This window comes from Bos mutus, chromosome 26 (genome assembly GCF_027580195.1).
Source record: "Bos mutus isolate GX-2022 chromosome 26, NWIPB_WYAK_1.1, whole genome shotgun sequence".
NCBI classification, from domain to species: domain Eukaryota; kingdom Metazoa; phylum Chordata; class Mammalia; order Artiodactyla; family Bovidae; genus Bos; species Bos mutus.
This window is the reverse complement of record NC_091642.1, coordinates 4,714,371-4,742,092: the sequence shown is the minus strand read 5'-3', so window position 1 is coordinate 4,742,092 and position 27,722 is coordinate 4,714,371. Positions and strand designations below refer to the sequence as shown.

The window sequence follows — 27,722 nt, the reverse complement described above, 5'->3', positions numbered from 1 at the left end:
GGAGGCAGCCGACCGCCCTGCTGGGCTCCAGGGTGACTGGGCTGCCTGGCGCTGCAGCTGGGGCCCTTCTGCCTCCGTCAGTCCACAGGCTTTTATTGGGCGCCTCCCAGCTATGGTGTTATGTCAGGAGCTAGAGATGGAGAGGTGATGGAGACAGGCACCGCGCAGACTGTCTCAGAGCTCACAGCCCCGAGGAGGGGGAGGGAGGAAAGACTGATGCCCAACAAGGGAATCAGTGTAGTCCCAACAAGGGGATACACCTTGTGTGTGTATTCACATGCAGAGCAGAAGGGAGCTGTGCAGGGTCATTTCCCAGAGGCGGTCAGGAGGAAGGTGCAGGCCAGGTACCAAGGCGGGGAGTCCCAGATGGGGAAGAGCTGGACTCTGACCCTGAGAGAGGGTTCTGGGGGGCTGGAACCCAGGGCCCGGGAGCTGCTGAGACGTCAGGCAGAGCCTCCCAGCAATATGGCTTTTATTCCAAATGGAAGCTTTTAAGCCGAAAACTGGCAGGACCTGGTTTCATTTGTAGGGGGTCTCCCTGGATGGTGTGCTTAGAATGGACTGCCTAAAAAAAGAATGAGTCTGGAGTTGGGGGACCCTGCACTCATCAGATGAAGGTGGTGGAGCAGAGAGGAGGGGACATAGTCAAGAGGCACCAAGGAGCAAGACAGGACCTGGACGTACGGCTGCATTAGAGGCGGGATGTGAGGTGGAGACAGGAAGCCTGCGGAGAAACAGAGTCAGAGCAAGGGCTGGGTCTGCCTGGCAGACAGCCAGGAGGCCAGAGCGTGGAGGAGAGGGCCACACAGGCTGTGCTGTTTTGGAGCTCCCTCCATGCAGATGGTATTTAAAGCCCTGGCACCAGACAAGATTCCCAGGGACAGCATGGGCAAAGCGCCGAGTTCAAATTCTGCACTCTTTCACCTCTCTTTACGCCATGTGGAAGGGATATATAGCATTGCAAATGGTCCCAGCCAATAGGTGGCCACCCTCCCCAGCCTTTGGAGTCCACAGCTCTGTCCAGAACAGGTGCCAGGGGTCCCAGGAGGTGTCTGCTGGCTACTGATGCAGGCAGGGTGCCATACCCTAAGTGTCACCTTCTCACCATTGGTCCCAGCATTCACAAGCCCTCCAGAGTGAGGTCCCTGCAAGGAGGATGCATCTCCCACGTGAGGGCGGGAGCCTGGGACTAACCTGGAGGGCACAGCACCAAGGCTCAAACCAAGCTGACACAACAGGTGTCCTTTCTGCCCTTCCCCGTGGGATTTCCTTCACTCTGAAACTTCTCCAAGGAGCTTTCAGGAAGTCTTCTGGAAAGCAGTCCCTGAGAACACCTGGTTCAGACCCTTCCTGGTAGTCCCCTCTCTTCCTGTGCCTGCAGGTTACTGCCTTAATGACAAATGCATGCCTGCCTGCTAAGTCCTGTTCGACTCTGTGCGACCCCATGGACTGTAGCCTGCCAAGCTCCTCTGTCCATTCTTGTCCAGCCAAGAATACTGGAGTGGGTTGTCATGCCCCCGGAAGGAGATTGTCCCCATCCAGGGATCGAACCCGTGTCTCCTGCATTGCAGGCAAATTGAGTCTGTACAACATCCACCCAGCGCTACCCTTACTCCCTCTTTGCAGGGTGGGAGACAGCAGCTCAAGAGATTTCTGGGCTCTCCTAGGTTCTGGGCGCCTGCCCTCAGCCCTCCTGAACCAAGGGCATGACCCAGAGCGGGTGTCCAGCCACTCCAGTCCCTGGTGTCCAGGACCAAGGCTGAGAAGGAAGGGACTTTCCCGCTTGCAAGAGGGTCACACCCTGATACCGACAGTTCGCCCGGGTCTGGGCAGTGGGGCCGCGCGGCCAGGGTCCCCGCGCGTGGGGCGGCCGCGTGGGTCAAGGTCCGGGGCGGCCGGTCGGTCCCTGCGGGGCGGGCCGGGTGCGCTCCCCGCGCCGGGCACCAGGCGTCGCCTCCGCTCCTCGCTGCGCCGGCCCCCGCCCCCGCCGCGGAGCCCGAGCCAGCGGCGCGGAGGCGGCGGCGGCGGCGGCGGGGACCCGGCCCCACAAATTTCCTGCTCGGCGGCGGCGGCGCAGGCGGCGCCAGGACCCCGCGGCCTCCGCGCGTCCCCACGAGCCTCCTGCGCGCCCGGCGGGGACGGCGGGGCGCCCCGGAGGGCGGCGGGCGGGCGCCCCGGGAGATGCGGAGTCGCCGCGGCGGCGGCGGCGGCGGGATCGGCGCGAGCGCCCCGGCTCCCAGGAGGTGAGTGCGCGCGCGAGGGTGCGCGGACCGGGGCCCCCGCGAACCCCTGCGGGTGGCCGTGCGCCCGGGGCGGTCCGAGCAGGCCGGGGACACACCGCCTCGGCCGACGCCGCGGGAAGGAGGGGCCGCGCCCGGGTGCCGGGTCCCCGACCGGGTCTCTGCCGGCCCGGGAGCGCGCCCGGTGCCGGCGTCTGGGGGAGCGCGCGACCCCGGCCATCGGGCCCCCCCGGGGGGGGGTACCCCCCCCAGCCCAACTTGGCGACCAGGTAGGCAGCTCTCTCGGGCTCCCTCTTGGTAAACGGACCAGCAGAGTGAGTGTGCCTGCGGGTGGCGATGGCGACAGGGCGATGTGTGTGAAGGCAGGCGAGACCCAGAGGGGGTGCCGGCGCGTGTGTTGGGGGCTGCAGCACCCAGGGGTCAGACCCGAGCCTTCGGAGAAAGTGACTCCGAGTTGCAGCAACTCCGCGAGCGGCATGGGCTGCTGTCCGGGCGCCCCTGGCCTTCCCAGGGAGGGCAGGGGAGTGGGGTGCCGCTGTGGGGCTTCAGAGATGCGGCAGGGAGCTCTGGGGCAAGTGGGCACTCCCCTCTGGCCCAGGCTGGCCCACGGTGTCCGCGGGGTGACCTGTCAGAGCGCCTGGGCCCGAGCGCAGCACAAAGCCAAGCCTGCCAGCTCCCCGGGACCATCTGGGAAGGGCTGGACAGCCCCTCGGATGGAGAAGCAGAGCCAAACCCAGAGTGATCACGCTGAACTTGACCTAAATTCCTTCCTGGCTCGGCAAGCCTTTCAAGAAAGGTGAAACAATTATACTTGCAGAATTATGCCATCATCTCAGATGAGGACCACTGTACCAGAGTTCCCACCCGGGAAACTCCAGGAAAGAGGATTGTGGCTCAATTGTGCTCTAGAGCGAAAGGTGGTGGGGCGGGATGACAACCAGCAAAGGCTGGTCAGGTGTTTCAGAAGTTCCCTATGCCCCTGTCCAGCCAGCTCCTGACCCTGGGTGTCCCTTGACCTGGGGTGCCTGGAGGTCTTTGTGTCTCAAAGGTCAGTGAAATCCTGATTCTGCAAAATAAAGACCTATGCCTATTTCAACTGTGGGTGGGGTGGGGTGGCGGGGGGTGAAGGGAGGGCTGAGCCTTTGCAGAACAAGAGCTCTCAGCCAAAGGAGGGTGCAAAGGGGAGGGCGTGGGTGTCCTGACTGCTGCGGTCACTCAGCCTTTATGGCTTGGGGCAGCCCTCTGTGTGCAAAGAGCATTGGGAGTCCAGGCTTTCTGAGGATAGGCTTGAAGGCTTCTGGGAGCAACAGGCCAGGTGGTGACATGGGACAGGCCCTTCCCAGATGTGGCGCTGCCTCTGACCGTGACCTCTGGCCTTTGTTCATTGGTGTCAGCAATGCTTGTGAACCAACCACGTCCCCCCACCCCACCCCGGAAACTTTCCGCATGTCAGCAAGAGCTAAGATCTAGATTTGTTCCTGTAGAAGGCCGGGTTGTTGGCTGAATCCAGATGGTTTTAGATGTAAAACCGTAGCCGCTCAGCGCCCCCAGCCACGTGGGTGGTGGGCACTGAATGAGGAGGTCCCGTGACTGTCACTGGGAGGCCTCTTGTGGAGGCGCAGAGGGTGTGAAGCTGCTGGCAGGTCCACAGCCCTGCGCCAGGGCCACTTCTCAGCTTTATGGAGGGACCTCCCCCAGCCCCGAGAGGACCCGGCCGGTGCCCCAAGGAAGCCAGTGGACGCCTTCTGGAGCTCCGTGGCCTCATGCTTTACCCCTCCTGTCCATCCGGGGTGTGTGTGTGTGTGTGCAAATCGTCCACCCGGAGAGGGGCTGCAGTGGCCATGGGGTGGGGGCCCAGGGTCCATCAGAGGGGGCATGTTGAAGGCAGATGTGTGAGGAGTTGGCCGCGGTTGATGGTTGGTGGTGGAGCTGAAACGTGGATACGGGTCTTCTCTACGCCGCGCTTCTCTCTCCTGCAGCATCACTCCAGGCCAAGCTGCCCGCTTTTAACAAAACTCCCCCCTTCCAGGTCAGAAGCGTGTCCTATCCTAGACCCGTCCTCTGCAAGTCCCAGGCTTAGGCGCCCACTTGACATTTCTTCTGGGATGGCAGATGCCCCCAACTCAACACTTGTCAAATCACACCTGTGACCTCCCACCCAGCCCAACACTGCCTAATGTTTCTTTTATCCTTCTAATCACACCAGCCTCCATCCTGCTGTGGAAAGATGGGCTGGATTGTTATTCCCCCAAGGAAAATGCTGTGTTCTCAGCACCCAGCCAGGCATCTGACAGGAGGCTCTGGTAACTCATCAGTGGATGAATGGAAACATTTTAGGAACTGGTCTGAGGATGTAGAGGCGTTTGTGTGTTTTTAGGGGATGTCTTTGTGGCTGATAGGCAGCCACCTTTTTTTTTTTTTAACATTGATGGAGAGAGAAGAGACGCCTGCCTAGGGACCAAACAGCCAGTGCTTCTAGAGATGCTGAACGTACTTGCTAAAATGACTGTCTGACTTGGACCAAAGCGACCTCAGATGACCTCCCCAGGAGGCAAGTTGCAGAGCAGTGGGGACACCATGGAAGTCCCTTTCCTTCCTTCATTTGACACGTCTTTTCCATTTATAATGTTTGAGTTACCCTTATAGAGGTTCTGCTGTCAAAACAGGAACACATATATCCATTAAGATAAAGACTGGCCTTCTTAATATTTGATGATCACTGGGAAGAACTGTGTGTTCCAAGTTCACCTTCACTCCTTGCCTTGGCATCCTGCCTTCTAGTGAACCCATGGGTCCATGCTCCCTGAAGGCACCCCCAGGCTTTCTAGATCCTTGAGGGTAGAGCCTGCTCAGCCTCCTAATCTGATTCTCCTTCCCCCTTATCTCCATCTTTGGGACTCCTACCCATACGTCAAGGCCCGCTTCAAATAGCCCGGGTCTCCACAAAGCCTTCCTAACCCCTCTGCCTAAGGTCATTAGTGTTTGCAGAATCCACTCTGACGGATACATAACATGCCTTTTGTATGCCATCCAAAGTGCTCGTTCAAGTCAATGCAGTGAGATATGCCAGTTAACTTTATTTTTTTTAGTGATAATTTGAAGAAGGATGTAAGATCTGTGTGATTTAGTATTCTAATCTCATAACGTGAACTGTGCACCTTGAACCAATCCATTCTTTAACACACACCATTGACTCTTGAGTGTTAGAGTGGTCTGGGAGGCGGAGATGCAGTCATTTATGCACATTAGCCTGCGTCCACGGGCTGGATTAAACCAGGCTGTGTGCAAGATGCAAGCCAGCTGAACCGGGGTCAAGAAGCAGTGTGATCTAGAACTAGGGTGGCCCCAGGGTCAAGAGAAGGACTTCTTTATTCTAGGAAGTAAAGGCTGTGAAGCCACGGACTTCCCCCCAAACCCTCAGAACTTCACACTTCTTTTCTCCGGAGAGAGACGCGTGGCACTGGGCCATCTCTGAGCCCCTCCTAACCCCGGGGTGCTGACCGATTTCACACTGTTCACTCGGTCCAGGTGGTGCAGTGCCCCCCAAGCCCCCAACCCCATCCACAGCTGGGCTGCCTCCCATTGCTGGGTCATCACAGGGGCCGCGTCTCTGTCTGCTCTGGGTGCCAGGCCTACCCAGGGGACGATTAGGCTCATAGGCACATTTAGTGTGCTGCTAATTTTACCTGCTGACCCCAGACACACCAGCAGGCTTCTCTGGAGAGTTAACTTCTCACTTTTTCATGTCACTTACATTTTTCTCCGATAGCAGAGTGCTGGATGACCTTCTAGATGGATGGGGTTTTAGATCAGCTGTACCAGAGGTGGAGGGGTTTCGGTGAATTTCACAGATGCAGATTCACAGTTGTGGGGGGCAGCGTCTGCTGGGTTTGGGCTAAGAGAGCCCTCGTTTGGGGATTACCATGCTGGCTTTCTTTGCTTCTCTCCGTCTGGCTGCTGTTCCCTACACCTCGTCCATCAAGGGCTGCCCCACCCAGGTGTTCAAACCCAGGAGTTTTGATGTGGTTCGCAGCCTCTTTGAACTCACACAGCTCCCAGCTCAGAGCCAGAAATGCGAGCCTGATGTCTTTCTTTCAACTCCTCAGACACTTCAAAGGAGTTGTCGAAGCTTATGAAAAAAAAGTTTTTTTTTCAACATTATCTTTCAGAAAAGCAGCATATCCTTTTATATTGATCTCCAGAAAATAAGAACCAAATAAATATATTTTTTCAATGTGTGTTTTAAATATGTTTCAAGTATAATCAAGGACCCCAATTAGCGCATCATTGACTGTAGGCATTAGCTTCTGCACAAATCCCCCAGTCAGTGACGTGTTTGTGTAGCCAGTGGGTGTAACCTGGATGAGATAACCAAAAAAGGGACCAGCGTTTTCTTTTTCCCTGGAACAAATATAAACTCCATTTGGGGACAGAAGGGGAAAAATTATCCTTGGTTAGAGAATTCCATGGACAGAGGAGCCTGGCAGGCTGCAGTCTGTGGGGTCATGCAAAGAGTTGGACATGACTGAGCAACTAACGCTTTCACTTTCACTTTTCATGTGCTAAAAACCAGAAGCGATTTGGGCAAGCATTTGCTGTTATGTTTATTGGGTGGGGAATGAGGAATTGATAGGAAAGCTAGTCTGGACCCTGGGGCTGGGCTCCAGCAGCAGTAAGTGTGATGTGCTGGAATGAGTGTTGAGCGTCAGCCACCCTCCTCCGGCAGGTGCGTGGCTGCATCATCCTCCCAAGGGATGAAGGATGCTAGCCAGGTATCTGGAGCTCCCAGAATAGCCCAGCTTCTGAGGGAAGTGGACAGACCCCAGAGTGCACCAGGGGAGGAGGCTTCGTGCTGAGGTCTCTTCCCTGCTTGCAGTCATTTCACTCCGTCTGAGAACCAGCAGTGCATCTAAGCCCCGGGCTCCGCTCGTCCCTGGGAGGCGCCCAGCCCAGGGCTCAGAGCACAGACTGGACCAGAGGGACAGGGTCAAGGCTGGGGCTCCGGGCACTGCATTTAGGGGCGAGTGACTTAACACACCTCCCAGTGTGATCCTCCCTGTTTGCAATGGGCGCGATCACACGTCCCCGACAGGGCTGTCATGTGGATGGATTGCTGTCACCTGCGGGAGCCTTCCAGGGGGTCACGGCACCGCCTCGTGTCCAGGCTCAAGGTGACCTGAGCTCTGATCTCTGTTCGGATGCATCTGCTGTGTCCTCAAAGCAAGTCTCGCCACGTCCACTGTCTAAGATGCAGGCGTCATTTTTGGTTATTAATGTCCTGAGATCTATTTGGTCATTTCCAACCAAACATTAGTCACTGATATTTGTACTTGAGAGCCAACGAGTTCCATTTTTCTCCTAGGCAGGGATTTGTGAATGTCCCTGTCGCCTAGCTACTTGGTTACAATGTGTTGTTCTGAGTGACCTTTGGACTCAGCCTTTTAATTTTGTCCCTTGCCCCAAAGGGACTTGGTGTTTTCAGGCAGTGTCCCTGGGCTGGGGCTCCCACGGGTCGGCTCGGCCGAGTTCAGTTGGCTTCCAGCAGACTTGGCCCTGACTGTTTGGCCAACGTGCACGAGGGCCCTGGGAGTTGGGGGGCGCAGAGTCTGGTGGGTGCAGGCTCCTGGCCCAGCAGGCTCCCCGTTAAACTGTGGGAGCTCCGGCCTTGCTTTCTGCTCCCGTTCCAAAGGCTGGTCTTGAAGTGGGGCACCCATTTCCGTGACTTGATGTCATAGGCCACCCTCCCCCGCTCTGCCCTACCTCACTCACCAGTCTGTCTGGATGCTTGTCATGGAATAAAGCTTTTCTTTTGTCGTTTGACATATGGCTCAGGAGGGGCTCTGAGGATACCAGGGTCAGTTTTTCTTACAGTTTTCCCAGGGCTGGGCTGCTCGTAGCCATTTCATACTAATGCACTTGGTACAAAGCAGAGAGACAGAGAGACTCCGATACTGAGCTTTTATCTTCCAGTCGTCATCTAAGGAGGCCTCCAAACTCCCTTTCAATCCAGAATGGGAGGCCTGGATCTAGGTACCTGTAGGCAGGAATTAAATTCCAGGGTGTAGTCTCAGATGGTTTCAGAGAGCAAAAGCGTGACCTGTCACTCCTTTTAAGCACGGCGCTACCAGTTAGACCAAGCTCACTGAATCACAGAAGGAGAAACTCTCACAATTCCAGGGGGACAGGCGTTGGGAATCAGTGTGAATTAACCAGAAGCCACAATATGTGTGTCCTTTTATGACATTCAAGGGTTTGCAGGAACTCAGTTTGGGCTCCAAAGCTGTTGCCTTAGGGCACTTGCTGGGCTTCCCTTGTAGCGCAGTAGGTAAAGAATCTGCCTGCAGTGCAGGAGACCTGGGTTCAATCCCTGGGATAGGAAGATCCCCTGGAGAAGGAAATGGCAACCCACTCCAGTATCCTTGCCTGGAAAATCTCAGTGTCAGAGGAGCCTGATGGGCTACAGTCCATGGGATCGCAAAGAGTCAGGCATGACTGAGCGACTAACACTTACTTACTTAGACACTTAAGTGCTCTTCCAAGGAGATTAAATATTTTAACTTCTTAACCATGTGCAAATAAACCCATCTTAGTTGCGTTAAGATGTTGGCTAATCAAAAGAAACTCTCCTTTCCAACCATGTTATTTTAAGTCGTCTCAAAACCTGCCTGGTTACTAATAAAATGATTCCTTGTGATGGACACTTTTCTTCAATAGGTGGTTTTTCTGGCTCTGAAAGTGGCCTTAGTTTTATAAACAGCCAAACATTTAAGTCCTGGACATAAAAATGCTTTGAAACAGTCACCCTGTCCTTCAAGTTCAAGTGCAGTTGGCTCAGCACCCTCTCCTTCTGAGCTTTTGGCAGCACTTTATTAAGTGCATCAGTAATTCAATAAATTACTTTTCAGCCGTGTTGCGACCATCAGCTAAAGCTCAGTCATGTATTGGAGATGGTATCATTCTGCTCATTTAAATTCCTTGGAGCAAAGTCCTGATTTTGGCTTAGCATAATATAAAGATGCAAGAGCCAGAAATTTAATAATTTTGCACAGAATTGTGCCAAGCTAGGCCTATTCTTAGCCAGCCAACAATATTCTTTCAAAGGATCTTTCTTGGTTTTCATCAAATGTGGGTAGTATTGGAAAGTAGTCTGTAAGGTGGGATGGAAGGGACAAATGGAGATGTAAACATCTATTGAGTATCTGTGGTATACTCAAATTGGGCTTAACACTGGCATTACAACGCAGTCACGACACCTGTCCTGCAGGTGCCCTGGCGTCCAGTGGTCCCCAACCTTTTTGGGACCAGGTTTCCTGGAAGACAGCTTTTCTGTAAGTGGGAAGTGGGGAATGGTTTGGGGATGATTCAAGGGCCTTACATTTACTGCACACTTTATTTCTGTAATTATTGCATCAGCTCCACCTCACATCATCAGGCATTAGATCCTGGAGGTTGGAGTCCCCTGCCCTCCACCCATAGGAGGGCAAACTTGATCGTTTCCAGGGCGTATATAATGTAAGCATGGCCCAGAGGTGGAGCACAGTTGCTGCGAAGGGCTTGTGAAGTGGGGCCTGGAAGAGCTTCGCCAACGAGCAGGCATCATTTTCAAGAATGTTTGCTTGGCAGCCAACAGGCCTAGAACATTCCATACAGAGGGACTTCCTTGTGCTTGCCCAGCGGTGAGAAGTGGCATGACCTCTCTGGGGAACGGCAGGTGACTCAGGGGACCTGGAGCCCAGGGGTGAGGAGGCTGGAACCAAACAGACGGAAGAGCTGGGCCTTCTCCATCCCCTTACCAGCACCTGGGCTCTGTCTGATGTGGACTCTAAACTGTGCCACAAGTGCACTGATCCATGAGACAGAAAGTGACTGGCAGACAGAGAGAACAGCCTGGCGCTTTCTCAGGGAGAAGGGGGTTGAGGGAGAGACGGAGTAGGAGTTTGGGGTTCGCAGACGCCAAGTATTATTTATAGGATGGACAATCAGCAGAGTCCTGCCGTACAGCACAGAGAACTGTATTCAGTAGCCTGTGATAAATCATCATGGGAAAAAAAACTCCATAAAGAAGTAACTAAAAGACAACGCCAATTCTGCCCTTTTTGTTTTAGGCTTTATCTGAGGTGGTTGGGGACCCACATGATCCCCCCGTTTAGAGCCCGAGGGCGATGCCTGCCCCGCTTTGAGCATCCTAAGACTTGCCGGGGTCACGATGCCCATTCCCGGGACCACGTCCCAACTCGGACCGAGCCTCCTTCTCATGTTCTCATGAGAGAAGGGGTAGGCTGACCCCTTCGCCTCCCTCCCGTATCTGACCCCCTGGTCATGCTTTGGGGTCTCAGGAAATGGAAGCCCCTCATCTACTTCCTTCACCTGAAAGCCCAGCCTATCTGTCTGTTTCGCCAGGAGTCGAACGTTCCTGCCCAGCGGAGCCTGGAGGGGGGCGACTCCTGCCTCACGCCCAGGCCTGCCTCTGCTGTCCGCCTGGCCTACGTCTCGCCGGCCCAGCCCTCTGGGTGTGGCTTCTGCCTGGCCAGCTGCAGCCAGGCGGTATTTCAGAAGGCGGTCAGTCACACATGTTCTTCTTGTGCCTGGCAGGCTTTTGTTTAGCAGAAGACTTATTATATGTTGTATTAAAATGCACATCCTGAATGAATGGGCAGTGCCGGGCAGAAATCAATGACATCAATCCTAGTTACTGTTCTGCATAAAGGCTTTTCTTCTTTTTTTTTGTTTTTTGTTTGTTTGTTTGTTTCAGTACGGCAATGATCTGTAAGTGCTGTACAGAGATGGCACTTTCTTTCGTGACCGGTATTCTGGAGACTGGTGCAGCCAGGCTCCATGTGCTCTCTGTTTCCAGGCCCCCTAGGTGGGGAGTGTGGCCGTGCTTCCCGGGGTGACTTCTGAGCTGATGGCCTGAACGACAGAGTGGGGATGGCTTGGCTGTGCGCGCGTCACTGTTGCCTAATCGATGGCAGCAGTGTGCGTGGAGACCTGTGGAGTGACTGGCGTCTGGTCACCTGGGCTCAACCCCTGTCGCCTCTGATACGGGCCATTGGTTAGGCTCCCGTGAGACGAGTCCCTTGGTCTCCCTGGAAAGGCGTGGCCCCCGGAGCCTGAGCAGGCTGTGCCTTCTGCCATGAGCCCCTTGCAGCCTCCACTCTGAGTTTGGTTGAGGGTCCGCTGCGCTCCCCGCCCCCAGCCAGGGTGCCTGTCCCCAGGATGCTGGTGGGTGTGCCACCGCCCTGCGGTCACCACCCTCTCCAGGAGGGGGGTCCTGGTGGTGGGGCAGAGGAAACAACTTCCGTGGCCGATGTGGCTGTGGCCTCCAGGGCCGCCTGTGGGAGGGTCTGCTAGAGAGTCTGCACCTCAGGGTGCTGCTCCACCTTTCTTCCACCCAGCCCCACCCTCCGCCCGGACTTCCGGGGGCCCTAGTGCTGAGAAAGGTGTGAGGTCGCCCCGCAGGCTAGGAGAGGCAGGCTCCGTGTGATCAGGGATCTTGGGGTGTCAGAGACGGGAACACAGTTCATCTCACGAGGGGCCTCACGACTTACGTAACTGAAGGTTGGGAAAGCGCGGCATCCAGTGGTTCAGCGTCGCCGTCAAGGTCCCAGCGCTTCCTCATTCTTGGGACAGGCTCTTCCTCCTGTGTCTCCAGCAGCCTCGTATCCATCATCCCCACAGGAGAGAGCCCCACCCCCTGCCCGAGCAGGTGAGGCCGTGGACTCCAGAGTGAGTCTCCTTGGCTCTGATGCACCAGGCCTTGGTCACTCGCTACCCTCAAAGCTTGCACTTTGGGGGGCAGGGTTTGCCCTATTCTGATTGTCCAGGCTGGGGCCCTGCATCCTGCCAGGGGTCGGGGGTGGAGTAGCTCCTCTCAAACCACTGTACCCTTCGGGGGGAGCAGCTGGGGCCTTCAGGGGAAGGGAAGAGGGTGGACCATGCAGGGAGAGGAGGGGAGGATCCCTAGGACCTACCCAGGAATGGTCTTAGAATTAGTGGGTGGACTTGGGCTCCATCTTGGGCTGGGGGAGGCAAAGAAGAGTTCTGAGGAAGGGAAGCGCTGATGATGAATGTGTTCTGGGGGCGGTTGATGAGGGGTGGGCAGGGGGCGGGAGAGTCTCTGGGTGGTCTTTTCTAGTGAGGCCATGCCTCTGAGTCACAGGGCAGGTCCCAGAGCCCCCTGCATATCGTGAGGTCAGGAGCTGCATTTCTTACAAAGCTCCCCAGGGAATCCCAACCTGTAGCCCGGTAGAAAAAGTCAGGGGCTTTTTCAGGGGCCCAGGAATGAGGTCAGGACTTTCCGTGGTGGCAGAGGGCAGTGGGTGGCACCGTGGCTGCCCAGGCAGGTGGAGAAGAAGCACCAGTGCCTTTCAGGGCTGACAGTGGGGTTGAGGTGTTACCTGGTACCCGTGGCTCGCAGGACCAAAATGGAACCATCATGGGGAGGGCACCAGTCCTGAGTGCTGCCCTGAGGGTGGCTGGAAACTTTGGGAATCTCCTTTGTTTGCGTTCTGCTCCTCTTTCAGTCCTGCTCCAGCCACTTCCATCCTAAATGAGAGCTCTTGGACAGACTGACCCATGACGAGGTGTTGGGGACTCACTGGGGGCCAGTTTCAAGTGTTTCTTCTTAAAAGATGACAGTTTCAGAACGAGGAGGACTAAGCCAAGTAAGCATTGGAGGATTGGTTCCTGGCAGTGTGAGGGTGATGGTGGTGATGGTGATGAGGGTGATCGTGGTGGTGATGAGGGTGACGGTGGTGGTGATGATGGTGATGATGGTGGTGATGAGGGTGATCGTGGTGGTGATGATGGTGATTGTGGTGGTGATGAGGGTGATCGTGGTGGTGATGAGGGTGATCGTGGTGGTGATGAGGGTGATCGTGGTGGTGGTGAGGGTGATCGTGGTGGTGATGTTGGTGATCGTGGTGGTGATGATGGTGATTGTGGTGGTGATGTGGGTGATTGTGGTGGTGATGAGGGTGATTGTGGTGGTGATGAGGGTGATTGTGGTGGTGATGTTGGTGATTGTGGTGGTGATAAGGGTGTATAGCAGTGGTGATGGTGGTGGTGATGGTTGGGGTGGGGAAGGGTGTTCCTCCCTGCCGCTGTGAGCCCCAGGAGACTCATAGTCATGTACATACATCCATCCACTCATCCACTCAGTAAACGTGAATGGGAGAGACCTACTGGGTCTGGGGCTACAATGCTGAATAGAATGCACTGATCCTGCCCTTGCAGCCTTTACCTGGGGCCCGGGCTCCTGTGTCTGTCTGTCTGTCTGTCCATCTGCCCCCAGGACTCCCCTCAGAGGCCAGTGGCACACAGCTCAGCCTCGTTCAGGAGGCCATGTGTGGCCAGGGGGCCACCCCAGGGTCCTGGCGTCACCCCTGCGGGACCAAGAGGGCCTCCCACGCCTGCCTCCCTTCCCGTCGATCCGGAGCAGCGTGTGTTCACAGGGGACCCCATCTCCACTGAGTGTTCATGGCTGAGTGACTGTCCCTCCCCCTCACCCCACAGAACTGCAGTTCTGCCAGGCTCTCTTTCAAGAGCCCATCTCTCTGGCAGTGAACCCAGATTCCTAGGACTCTGTTCCTAACCTTAACGTCTGAAGGAGGCTGGACTCTTACGGCCAGATGGGGAGAGTGGCAGGGCCACCCAGTAGCCTTGCCCCCTCCTCCCCATTGGGCTCTCACGTTTCCCTATCCTCACTTCCACCCCTGGGGCTTCTTTTTCCCAGAACCCAAGCCCTCCTGAGCTCGCCCTACTGCATCGGGGACACTCACGCTGTGGAGTGAGGGCCCACGGGCGGCAGGGCTGTGGCCTCGTGCCTTGGGCAGCTTTCCTGCCTGCTGCACGCCTGCCCGGGCTGGCGGCCCTGGGAGCTGGCACTTCACCGCTGGTATGCCATTCCTTTGAAATGAGTAACAGCCAAGCTGGTCCAAGAAATGCCCATTGTTCCCTGCCTGCTGTTGTCCAGTCTCCAAAAAATAAAAAAGACCCGATTGCCTCATCATGTGAGGAGGCCAGGGAGACGGACTTCCGGGAACGGGCCACCCCCCACCCAGGGGCCGTGGGAGAGACCCTGCCCACAGGACCACAGATACCCAGGGCCGAGGGCTACAAGCCCGGGAGAACCGAATACCAGAACGATTTGCCCAATTGCTCCTGACTGGAGAATCATTTTGAATTAGTCCTAATGGCTCCATGGAGAGTTTCCACGTTGGGAAAAATTCTATCGAGATACCCTAGTGTTGGAGTCACGGTCTTTCTTTAATGCAAAATTCAAACAACATATATTTCACTTCCTGTTGCCTCTGGCAGAGTCTGGATGAACCTGGGATTGGAGCTGACCTTCAGGTGGGGTGCCCGCTCCTTTGCCCTCACCCCACCCAGCCTGATTTCTGGTCGGTAGATGCTTAGCCCCTTAATCGAGCAGCACAGATCCGGATAAAGTCTGTGTAAACGCGGGGCTGTCTGGTCTGGCTGGAGGGGAATGTTTGCCTGCAGGAGGCTTAAGCTGGAAAATATCCATGACAAGTACAAGGAGCCTTTGGGTGGAGATTTAAATACTGTGTCAAGATGCATAAAAAATACAATTAACCATGGTGTGAGGCGGGCCATGTCTCTGGGAAACTGCGTGTCTGAACAAATCAAAGGAACATGTGGGAAAGAACTCCTAAGCGTTTTTATCAAGAAAGAGTTTGGGCTGGAAATGGCGCTGAGTGATAGGGTCACTGGAGAAGGAAATGGCAATCCCCTCCAGTATTCTTGCCTGGAGAATTCCATGGACAGAGGAGCCTGGCGGGCTATAGTACATGGTTAGACGTGACTGTGTGACTAACTTTTATAGGGTCACAGACCTGGTTCTTCATCAGGAAGGACAAGGGAAGGGGGACAAGGGAAGGGGGACAAGGTGTTTTTGAGATGTGTGATTTGGCACATGTATAGTTTTTGGTGGCTCAGTGGTAAAGAATCTGCCTGCCAATGCAAGAGATGTGGGTTTGATCCCTAGGTCGGGAAGATCTCCTGGAGAAGAATTTGGCAACCCGCTCCAATATTCTTGCCTGGGAAATCCCATAGGCAGAGGATCCTGGCCAGATACAGTCCATGGGGTTGCAAACAGTTGGACAGGACTGAGTGGCTAAACAACTATTGTCAGTAGGATTTCACCGTCAGCCTACAGCCGGCCTGTTCCCCTCTGTCCCCTCTGTCCAACTTCCCTTTCTGTGTTCAAGGGCTATTTCATGACCTAAGCAATAAAAACTGCAAGATTAACCAGGACAGTGTGGGTGAGATGTTCAATAGGGTCCCATTTGGTTACAGAACATGGAAATGTTGGCTCTGACCCACTCATCTTGGTGCTTTCATCTTCCCTAAAAACTATTGACAGTGTATCATTTTTACATCTAGAAGTAATGGAGCATTGGTACAACTGTAGCTGAGCTTGCTAGAAAGTAGCTGCTCTAATGAATGAGCAAAGCCAGAAAACCTCCGCCCTCAGTACCCTTGCTGTTTTAAGCAGAGGCCTTCAGAGGAGTCCCTGGGCTACTTTGCAGTGCACACTCCTGGGCACTGAAGATGTGGTTCTGTGAAACAAGGTCTGTGCCAAATGCAGCCTTTGGCATAGACTTCAGTTTTCCAAGCTCCGGAACAGAGTTGGCGATTTTGTCTCCTCTCACCTGTCTGAGGGGCTTCTCCAGTGGCTCAGCAGTAAAGAATCTGCCTGCAATGCAGGAAACACGGGTTCGATCCCTGGGTCAAAAAGATCCCCTGGAGGAAGAAATGGAAACTCACTCCAGTGTTCTTGATGGGAAAGTCCCACGGACAGAGGAGCCTGGTAGGCTACAGTCCATAGGGTCACAGAGAGTCGGAAACGACTGAGCAACTGAACGTACACACCTATCTGAAGCTAGCATATCTGAGGCTTGGCTGGAAGACCCACTTCCATGGCTGGCAAGCTGATGTTGGCTGTGGGTTGGAGGCCACAGTTCCTTCCCATGTGGAGACATACAAAGGACCACTTGAGCATCCACATAAGGGGCAGCTGGTTTCCCCAGAGACAGTGGTCCCAGAAAAAGTGAGGCAGAAGTTGAAACAAGACCTAGCCTCAGAAATCACAGGGTCTTTCCTGCAGTATTCCATTGGTCATACAGGTTAGCCCCACTTATGCAGAGAAGAATGACCAGCCCTTTCCAAAGAGTAGGTATTGGTTCTTGTTTTCAATCATGAAGTCGTGTCCAACTGTTTGTGACCCCCATGGGCCAAAGCACACCAGGCTTCCCTGCCCTTCACTATCTACCTGAGTTTGCTCAAACTCGTGTCCATTGAGTCAGTGATGCCATCCAACCATCTCATCCTCTGTCATCCCCTTCTCCTCCTGCCTTCAGTCTTTCCCATCGTCAGGGTCTTTCCCAATGAGTTGGCTCTTTGCTTCAGGTAGCCAAAGGATTGGAGCTTCAGCTTTAGTATCAGTCCTTCCAATGAGGAAGGTGTTGGTGAGGAACCTTTATACTTTTACTATCCTGGGTGTGTTAGTTGTGGCTTTTAGTTGTAACCACACAGAATTGAGAAAAGGAACTGGCAGAAGGTTACAGAGTGGTCCTTGGAATCACTGGGAAGGCTGGATAAAGTTTCAGAAAAGGGGCAGGGCCCAGGCTCACAGTCTGAACTGCAGTCAAGGCGGGGCCACCGGAAGCTTTCAGAGAAGATGTGGCCTGTGGGGCTGCTGGGCCTTGCTGCTACTGGACTCTTGCAGCTGCGCCCTCTGCCCGTGGTTTCGGGACTTCCCTGGATCCATGGCTCACCTTGAGGAGTCAGTCCTGGTAGGGTTGATGGAACTGGGCTGCAGGTGCTTGGAGGGCGGGGTGTTGGTGGGATCCTGCGCTGGGAGGTGGAGCGCTTTGAACCGCCGATGGTGCACCTAAGAGGGATGCTGAAAAGCAGGAGGAGCGTTGAGGCTCCGAGGGCATCCCCAAACACTGGCGTTCATGCTGCAAGGTTTGCACTGAGCCAAGGGTTATTTTTGTCTCCAAGTACACCCTGTATTACATATTAATATATTCCTGAAAAGTTATGTTAATTTGCATCGTGGTTTATATACACTGGCTAAGCTTAACACCTTCTAGAAGTCTGTAGATAATCCTTTTGTAAAGCAGCTAATCCTTTTAGGGAACAAATAATCACTTCGTAATGATTTTTTTAAGGTCAAGACTCTGCATATTGTGTCTTCTCAAGGCAGAGGATCCGCTCAGGTTTCCTCTTTTGCTCATAGTGAGGGACCATGACAGCTTTATGTGTAACTGTTAGCAGTGTCTCATGCTGTGCGGAAGAAAAGAGCACTGAGGGTTTGTTTGTTTGTTTTCTTCATTTTTCCTTCTCTACTGTAATTGATTGTCTTCTGGAAGGAAGCATAGGCTATTAAAATTTTTAAAGAGCTTGTTTTTATTTTGTCCTTGCCCACGAGGCTGTTGTAACATGAGCATGTTTAGTGGTGAACAAGGGAAGAAGCAAGCATTTTTAGTTGTTCCGCCTGGGAAATTAGATTTGGAAAATTCACCTTTAATGTTAGTGGTTTTTTTTTTTCCCCCTTCTGTGGGAGGCTTCCACATCATAGCAGGAAAATTTGATTCCATTTCCAAGAGCTGTATTCAGGTTTCCTGGTTAACTGGGTGCAGGAGCCTGGACAGGAGGGGTGTGGAGAGCAGGGCAGAGACATGCGCACAGCTCTGCGGGGACCGTGACAGGTTCCGTGTATGCAGAGGAATCCGGGTGGAACAGGAGCAAGGAGAGCCATCGGATGAGGAACGGGGTGGGAGGCAGTCAGGAAGCTAGTGCCGGAAGCTACTAGAGAGACGAGAGATGCAGAGAAAAGGGAGAGACACTGGAGATGGGAGAGACAGTGGTGACGGGGGGCGGGGCGGGGGGAGACACTGGAGACGGGGGGAGACGCTGGAGACGGGGGGAGACGCTGGAGACGGGAGAGAGGGGACGCTGGAGACGGGAGAGACGCTGGAGACGGGGAGAGACGCTGGAGACGGGGGAGACGCTGGAGACGGGGAGAGACGCTGGAGACGGGAGAGACGCTGGAGACGGGGAGAGACGCTGGAGACGGGAGAGACGCTGGAGACGGGAGAGACGCTGAGACGGGGAGACGCTGGAGACGGGAGAGACGCTGGAGACTGGGGATACACTGGAGACTGGGGGATACGCTGAGACGTGAGAGACGCTGGAGACGGGGGAGACGGGGAGACGCTGAGACGCTGACGCTGGAGACGGGGGAGACGCTGGAGACGGGGGAGACGCTGGAGACGGGGGGAGACGCTGGAGACGGGGGGAGACGCTGGAGACGGGGAGAGACGCTGGAGACGGGGAGAGACGCTGGAGACGGAGAGACGAGGAGAGACGCTGGAGACAGACAGCTGCCATTCAGGTGCCCCCGCGTGCCACATGTGTCCATCCGCTCTTGTCTCCATCCGCACAGAGTAAGGGGAACAGGAAAGCTGGGGTGACCTCCACCCCAGGGGGGTCTCTCACACCTGTAGGGAAGTGACACGTGTGTTACTACATCAGTAATGATGCTAAAGCTGAAACTGCAGTACTTTGGCCACCTCATGCGAAGAGTTGACTCATTGGAAAAGACTCTGATGCTGGGAGGGGTTGGGGGCAGGAGGAGAAGGGGACGACAGAGGATGAGATGGTTGGATGGCATCACTGACTCGATGGACGTGAGTCTGAGTGAACTCCGGGAGTTGGTGATGGACAGGGAGGCCTGGTGTGCTGCAATTCATGGGGTCGCAGAGAGTCCGAAACGACTGAGTGACTGAACTGAACTGAAGACTGATTCAGCCCCTTTTTTCCTGCGGAGTTGGAACCCATCAGTGTCATTAGTGAACACTCGAGGAGGCACTGACTTCTGTTTTCAGAGATTGTTATTAAAGCATAGATTCCCTTTTAAAATAATGTTTTTTTTTTAAAAGAACAACAAAACATTAGACCCTGGAATCATACTCCTTGTGGCAAGATGCCCCCTCTAAGAAGGCACAGGAGGATGGAGTGGATTCACTTCGTGTCGCTGAATTCTCTTAAGTTGAATGTGCGTAAGATGTCAGCCCATCTTATGGTTAGCAAAACTAAGCCTTGGACAAAGGACATGAGTCGTTCGGGGCCCTGTCCCCTAGAAGGTGGCAGAGCTGGGCTTCCGTCCCAGGTCTGTCGGCTTTCCGAGCAGGGCCTGTCGACACACAGGCAGGAGGGGTTGTGATGAGCAGAACAGCTTGGAGGAGACGCGCCTGGGAACCTAGGGAGCTTGTGTTGAGCCTCCTGTAATTCCAGATGAACATCCTGAGACGGCCACCCCTTTGGATAAAAGATGTGGATAAAGAACGTACAGTAAATAACATTTTTCAGTGGGTTATTTTAGTCTGTATGTCAGAATACACATGATTCTGATTCTGTGGTGGGACATAGAGTGAATTACTTTCCTGATTTAATTTTATGTTTAAGTGTGTGCTAAGTCGCTTCAGTCGTGTCCGACTCTGTGCGATGCTGTGGACTGTAGCCCGCCAGGCAAGAATCCTGGAGTGGATTACCGTTTCCTTCTCCAGGGGATCTTCCGGACCCAGGGGTCGAACCTGTGTGTCTTACATTTCCTGCATTGGTAGGCAGGTTCTTTACCACTAGTGCCACCCGGGAAGTGATTACTTTTAAGAGCGAATAGCAATTTCCATTAATCTGGGTGCCTTTTAGTGTGTAATTTATTATGATTATTATTTTGCTATTGTTATTTAAATGGATTTCCCCATACTTTTGTATATATTTTGGTATAAGAAAAAGCACCATCATTTTTTTTGGCCAAGAAAATTAATGTACTGTGCAAAAACTATTAGAGGGAATATTGACTTCCTAATACAATAACCCTGAATTGCTTCCTCCGTCCAAGATTCGCAAATTACGTTAGTGGTAGCCTTCAGGTTTATACTTAGAGCAGAATTTCAAAAGAAAATTTTTTGCTGTTCTTCACTCATTTTAGCCATTCTCACACAGCCATCTGAACAAACTTTAAAATTCCTTTCATTTCACAGAGAAAGTGGCCTCTCAGCTGCTCCAGTTTTGTTTATCCAGTTCTCATCTGTGCGCCCGCTTCCTGGCCTTCTTTCCCTTTCAGTAAATCGTGTTTGGTATTGACAAGGCCATTTTGTTTCCTTAGAGCCTGGAACTTCTGAGTGGGAAGGAAATAGGTGAAACCTTAGTGCAGATACAGCAATTCTTTAACCGTTTTTAAATGCACATATTCTCATCGGTTCGTATTGATTCCATGGGGCCTTCTTTCGGAAGCGTTTCAGTGCCAATCCATTCCCCTGTTTCATGCCTTTACTGGTTTTTCTCTGTGTACCTAGAACCGATTGTTCTGGGGGTGTGACAGATTTGTGTGCTGGGTTAGCTCCACACGCATGTTTATGCTGAGTCTGTCTACAGTCTGAGTAAATAGGAAACATCTTACTCTGAATACAGACTCAGAGGTGTGGACTGGAAACGTGTATCCATCTCTGAAATAACATTTTGGAAAGCACAGTGTTTGGTAGATAAGGGCTGTACTGAAGTCACAGGAAAAAAAAAAATCATGGGACTTCCCTGCTGGTCCAGTGGTTAAGACTTCCTGCTTCCAGAGCAGGGGGCCGGATTCTGTTCCTGGTCAGGGAATTAAGATCCGCATGCCATGTGGCATGGCCAAAAAAGTTAGAAAGAAAGAAATCGTGGCATTTGATTTCATAATGTTCTTTGTCCAGTCTAACTTTCATAAGTGAACCAAATGCTGAGGGCAGTATTAGAGGTCAGTTCAGTTCAGTTCAGTCGCTCAGTCGTGTCCGACTCTCTGCGACCCCATGAATGGCAGCACGCCAGGCCTCCCTGTCCATCACCAACTCCCGGAGTTTACTCAAACTCATGTCCATCGAGTCTGTGATGCCATCCAGCCATCTCATCCTCTGTCATCCCCTTCTCCTCCTGCCCCCAATCTCTCCCAGCATCAGGGTCTTTTCCAATGAGTCAACTCTTCGCATGAGGTCAATGTCACTGTAAATCAGCTTTCACAGTGAAGAACGAAAATTAACTGTATAGTCACACACAGTGACATGCCTGTTAAATACAGAGATTGCTTTGAATAGATTTATGCATTCAATTTGTTTGCAGTTGTCAAAACCTCATTAATTGTAAGCCCAATGGCATTGTTTGCTGTTTCAAACACATGTGCTACTTAATCTTAAAAGCAAAATTAAACCTTGGATTGGTATACATTTCAAGTTACAACTGTAAGCCATTGTATTCGGGAGGAAGGAGTTGAATATGCACTGTAAAATAAAAATTAGAAGGTGCTTTGCATTCATGGTGATTTATGTAATTAGATTCTGTCAACTGTAATTTTTCAGGTTAATTACTTCCATGGTATATGTCATGTAAATAATAAAGTTATCAATCTTGATTCGTGTTAAAATTATTATATAAATCCTTAGTATTAAAGCCATAAGATGCTGTGCTATGCTTAATTGCATCTGATTCTTTGCAACCCCATGGACTGTAACCCACCAGGCACCTCTATCCATGGGGATTCTCCAGGCAAGAATGCTGGAATGGGTGGTCATTTCCTTCTCCAAGGTATCTTCCCAGCCCAGGGATCAAACCCAGGTCTTCCACATTGCAGGCAGATTCTTTACCATCTGAGTCACCAGGGAAGCCCAAGAATACTGGAGTAGGTAGCCTATCCCTTCTCCAAGAGATCTTCCCAAGGAATCGAACTGGGGTCTCCTGCATTGCAGATGAATTCTTTACCAGCTGAGCTACCATGGAAGCCCCAATAATACAGTTATTAATCATGATTCATGTTAAAATCATTATATAAATACTTAGTGTTAAAACAACAAGGTATTTTAAGTAAATTACTCAGAAGTATGAGTTGTATGGTAAATAGGTAAAATTTATTTTTGTAAAGAAATCAACAAAGATGGATATTTCCTTGTTTAACAAATATAGGTGTTTATCAAGTCTATACCTGGGCCAGGTGCTGGGGACCGCAAGAGCAAGCAACCATGGGCACTGCGCCCAAGAGTGCTGATCCGGCATGGCATTTCCAAAGGGTTCTCTGGTGACTGCATCCCCTCCCCATGCGTCTCTGCCAGGTGTGGTCAGGTGCGCTGAGAGCTGTAGGTGCAGCAGGTACCACTTCAGGAGGTGTGAGGACACCAGCAGGTTTCCCAGGTGGCTCCAGCACTGAAGAGGCTGCCTGCCAATGCAGGAGACATAAGACATGTGGATTCGATCCCTGCGTCGGGAAGGTCCCCTTGAGGAGGGCATGGCAACCCACTCCAGTATTCTTGCCTGTAGGATTCCCATGGACAGAGGAGCCCGACGGACTACAGCCATGGGGTCGCAAAGAGTCGGACACGACTGAAGCGACGCAGCACGCATTTCCAAACAGTTTTGGCCATAGGGACTGTTCTGGTAACATCCCTGAGCGTGTTGGTCTGCACTCTGGGATTCTTAACCTGGAGTCTCCTGGGAGTCGATGGATAGAATTCAGAGGGTCTGGAAATTTAGATTAGGGGGAAAATTTACACCTTTATTTCCATATAATTGGTTTCCTTTGTCATTCCTCACATCTTTAAACATTTTTTTTCGGGGTCGGAAGAATATATATGTATATATATATTTTTAAATTTATGGTTAATTTCTCTTCGTTATTGAAATATGGTTGATTTACAATGTTGTGTTAATTTCAGGTGTATAGTAAAGTGATTCAGTTACACATATATATTTGGGGGGGATTTTTTTTTCCCTTGGAGATTATTACAAGATACTAAGAGTTCCCTGTGCTGTATAGCATGTCCTCGTTAATTATCTATTTTATATACAGTAGTGTGTTAATGTTAATCCCAAACTCCTAACTTGCCTGTTTGCTGACCATCCCTTTGTTACGTCTGTGAGTTTATTTCTGCATTGTATGTAAGTTCATTTGTATCATTTTTAGATTTCACACAAAAGTGATATATGATACTGGTCTTTCTGTGCCTGGCTTACTTCACTTAGGAACAATTACAATTTTTTTTCAAACTTTAAAAGGCACTCTTTTTGATGTACAGCTGCATGAGTTTTCACAAATGCATAGAGATATGTAACCACCACCATCCAGAAACAAGCTTTGCCTCCCCAACTAAAAACTCTCCTGGGCTGTATGTTTACAGATTCTCTAACTCCACCCCTGACTCCTGGCAACCATTGATCTGTCCTCCATTCCTAGAGTGTTTGCTTTTCCTAGAATGTTCTATAAATAGAATCAGACAATATGTAGCCTTTTGGGTCTGGCTGCTTTCACTTAACATATGGGTTTAAGAGTCATTCTTGCTGTTGAGTATATCAATATTGCTGGATAGTGTTCTATGTATGGATATACTCTTGTGGTTAACCATTCTCCACATGGGGTTGCATTTGGGTGGTTTCCAGCTGGGGGCACTTATAAAGAAAGTAAGGCTTGCCTGGTGGCTCAGACAGTAAAGAATCTACCTGCAATGCAGGAGACCCAGGTTTCATCCCTGAGTTCAGAAGATCCCCTAGAGAAGGAATGGCAACCCACTCCAGTATTCTTACCTGGAGAATTCCATGGACATAGGAGCCTGGCAGGCTACAGTGCATAGGGTCGCAAAGAGTCAGACATGACTGAGTGATTAACAAACACATTAATAATATGGCTGTAACATGTGCGTATAAGTTTCTCTGTGAATCTAGTTTTGTTTCACTTGGATAAGTAAGCAGGATGGGATTGCTGAATCACATGCGTGTAACATTATTAAAAAAAATAAAAAGCATGTGGTCCTCCATAGCGATGTGCTATTTGCTTTCCTGCCAGCAGTGGAGGAGGGTTTCAGTTGCTCTGCATCTTCGCCAACATTTGTTATTGTCTGTTGTTTTGTTGTTGTTCGGTTGCTAAGTCATGTCCCAAGGATCCCTGTCCTTCACTATCTCCTGGAGTTTGCTCAGATTTATGTCCATTGAGTCAGTGATGCTATCTAACCATCTCATCCTCCACTGCCCACTTCTTTTGCCTTCAATCTTTCCCAGCATCAGTCTTTTCCAGTGAGTCAGCTCTTCCCACCAGGTGGCCAAAGCATTAGAGTTTCAGCTTCAGCATCAGTCCTTCTTTATGAGTATTCAGGATTAACTTCCTTTAGGATTGACTGGTTTGATCTCCTTGCAGTCCAAGGGACTCTCAAGAGTCTTCTCCAGCATCATAATTTGAAAGCATCCATTTTTCAGCACTCAGCCTTCTTTGTGGTCCAACTCTCACATCCGCACATGGCTACTGGGAAAACTATGGCTTTGACTATACGGACCTTTGTCTGCACCGTGATGCTTTGCTTTTTAATACACTGTCTACGTTTGTCATAGCTTTCCTTCCTTGGAGCAAGCGTCTTCTAATTTCATGGCTGCAGTCACCGTCTGCAGTGATTTTGGAGCCCAAGAAAAGAAAATATGTCACTGTTTCCACTTTTCCCCCTTCTATTTGCCATGAAGTGATGGGATCAGATGCCATGATCTTAGTTTTTTGAATGTTGAGTTTCAACCAGCTTTTTCACTCTCCTGTTTCACCCTTATCAGGAGGTTCTTCACTTTCTGCCACTAGAATGGTGTCATTTGCATATCTGAAGTTGTTGATATTTCTCCCGGCAATCTTGATTCCAACTGGTGATTCATCGAGCCCAACATTTCACATGAAGTACTCTGCACACAAGTTAAATAAACCGGGTGACAATGTACAGTCTTGTCTTACTTCTTTCCCAATTTTGAACCAGTCTGTTGTTCCATGTCCAGTTCTAACTGTTGCTTCTTGACCCGCATACAGATTTCGCAGGAGGCAGGTAGGGTGGTCTGGTATTCCCATCTGTAAGAATTTTCCACAGTTTGTTGTGCTCCACACAGTCTAGGCTTTTGAGTAGCCAATAAAGCAGAAGGAGATGTTTTTCTGGAATCCCCTCATTTTCTGTATGATCCAGTGAATGCTGGCAATTTGATCTCTGGTTCCTCTGCCTTTTTATACCCAGTTTGTATATCTGGAAGTTCTTGGTTTACATACTGTTGAAGCCTAACTTGAAGGATTTTGAGCATAACCTTGCTAGCATGTGAAATGAGCACAGTTGTGCGGTAGTTTGAGCATTCTTTGGCCTTGCCTTTCTTTGGGATTGGAATGAAAACTTACCTTTTCTAGTCCTGTGACTATTGCTGGGTTTTCCAAATTTGCTGACATATTGAGCTCAGCACTTGAACAGCATCATCTTTTAGGATTTTAAATAGCTCAGCTGTAATTCTGTCTCCTCCACTAGCTTTGTTTGTAGTGATGCTTCCTAAGGCCCACTTGACTTCACACTGCAGGGCGTCTGGCTCTGAGTGTATTGTGGTTATCTGGGTCAAGACCTTTTTTTATTGTCCTCTATGTATTCTTGCCACTTCTTCTTACTCTTAAAATTACTCTTTTCTGCTTCTATTAGGTCCATACCATTTCTGTTCTTGGATGAGGTGTGCCCTTGATGTCGCCAATTTTCTTCAGGAGTTGTTTACTTTTCTAATTTTGCCATTCTTATAGGTGAGTCATAATATCTAGTTGCAGTTTTAATTTGCATAATGTCCAGTGTCTTAGAGCCTCTTTTCCTGGGTTTATTTGCTAACTGTACATCTTCTTTGATAGTGTCTGTTTAAATATTTTGCCCATTAAAAATATTGAGTCGTTAGTCCTATATAATTTATTTTATGCAATTAAAAACGTTATTCCAAGGACATTCTTCACTCACTGGCCAAAAGGATCCAAGTCACCAAAAAGATTAAGAGCCCTTGGGAGACACACAATCTTTGAAATATCTTTGGCATTTACATTTTTAGCTCCCTTCAAGAAAGGAGCAACAGAGGATGAGATGATTGGATGGCATCACCAACTCAATGGACATGAGTTTGAGCAAACTCAGGGAGATAGTGAACAACAGAGAAGCCTGGCTTGCTGCAGTCCATGGAGTCCCAAGTGGTGGGTAGCTTGTCCATGATAGAGCATAACATCATTCTTTTTTTTCTGTTCTGTGTACATAAAATAGGATTTCACAACATCACTCTCAACTGTGAGCAGTATCCCTTATGCCTCCCTCCTCTTTGGTGAACCGTAAAGCATTTCTTCTATTTTTATTTTTGAAATCCCTTGGCCCTCTTTGATTCTTAACCCAAATGGAAGAAATCCTAAGTTGTAGGAAAAAGTGAACCAACATATTCCAAGAGAATAGTTCAGTTCCACCTTCAAAATTAAGAGCTCTTTCTTCAGGCAGGAGACAAGTTTGACTGTGTATTTGATCGCTGTTTGTGATTATCTCCACGACACGGAGGACTGACATGTTTTTCTGCCTTGATCTGTCTTTTTCATCCAGCTCCCTAACAGAACTCATCTCCCAGCAAAAAAAATTTTTTTTAATCTACTGGAGCTATTTTTTAAAGGCTCTGCAGACTCTTTAAGTGGGTAGCTAAATATTGACTCAGTCATATCTGAATCTATGAGTCAAGTTTCAATATAATCTAGAGTGGCTGACGTTTTTAGGAATCATATCCTTGTTTATGATCAACAGATTAGTCTTGTTTTGTGGTTCTTCTGTTAAGGGAAATACAGAAGATATAAGGTACAGATATTTGTGCCACACTATTTTATTATATTACAATGAAGTGTCTTACGTAGGATTCTCTTCTTCCCCGCTGGAGAGAAAAAAATTGGAAAAGTACACGCAGTGTACATACTGAAAATGAATGCTTGGCACACACACACAGCCAAAATGATGCCATGATGAAGAATTCTTCCATGTGTTAGTTATTGCTTTAGAGTGGATTTTAGTGATAAATAGATGCCCTACATTTTACATTTGGCACATTAGCGTATGCAAATATATGTTGAGTGCTTATAATTTGGGAAATCAGAGATGTAGAAAGTACCTCCCAGCTGTGCACAGTCCCTCTGGGGAAGCAGAGCCGCACAGGTGAAGGGACAGGGACAGCTGTGAGGCGGCGCCTCGTGGAGCCTGCGGCCCGGCTTGTGGGCCTCTCGTGGGCGCAGCGTCACAGTGTTCGCTGTCCCGTCTCTGGTTTTCTTGGAGAAAGGAGGGTAGGGAAAGGCTCTTTTGCTCATTTGCACACACGTGTGTGCCCGTGGCCAGCTTCCCGCTCATCTTAATCAGTTTCCTCTCACTGCTGCGGTTAAGTTCCCACCAGCTTAGCAGCTTTAAGCAACAGCCCGTTCTGACCCCACGCTTCTCTCGGGAGGGCTCTGCCCAGCGTCGCATAGAATGAGATCAGTGTGCCAGCAGGGTGCCTCCCAGCTGAGGCTCTGGGAGGAAGGACCTGCATTCAGGTCATGCAGGTGAGGTCTGTGTCCACGGTGGCTGACAGTGGAGGGTGGTCTCCGTGTTCTAGAGGCTG

General features: G+C 51.0%; 1 protein-coding gene across 3 annotated transcripts in view; it reads left to right on the top strand.

Annotated features, from left to right (window-relative positions):
• The first annotated feature begins 2,004 nt into the window (after positions 1 to 2,004).
• Positions 2,005 to 27,722, top strand: part of PTPRE (protein tyrosine phosphatase receptor type E) — a 180,216-nt gene continuing 154,498 nt past the window's right edge. Inside the window, exon 1 of one of the 3 annotated variants that reach the window (XM_070363929.1) lies at positions 2,005 to 2,243. In XM_070363929.1, coding sequence (XP_070220030.1) covers positions 2,182 to 2,243 — 62 coding nt within the window. In that variant the 5' untranslated portion in view covers positions 2,005 to 2,181. Of the gene's footprint in view, positions 2,244 to 2,487; positions 2,510 to 27,722 lie in introns of those variants that run through there. The other 2 variants (XM_070363930.1, XM_070363931.1) reach the window with 2 other exon arrangements.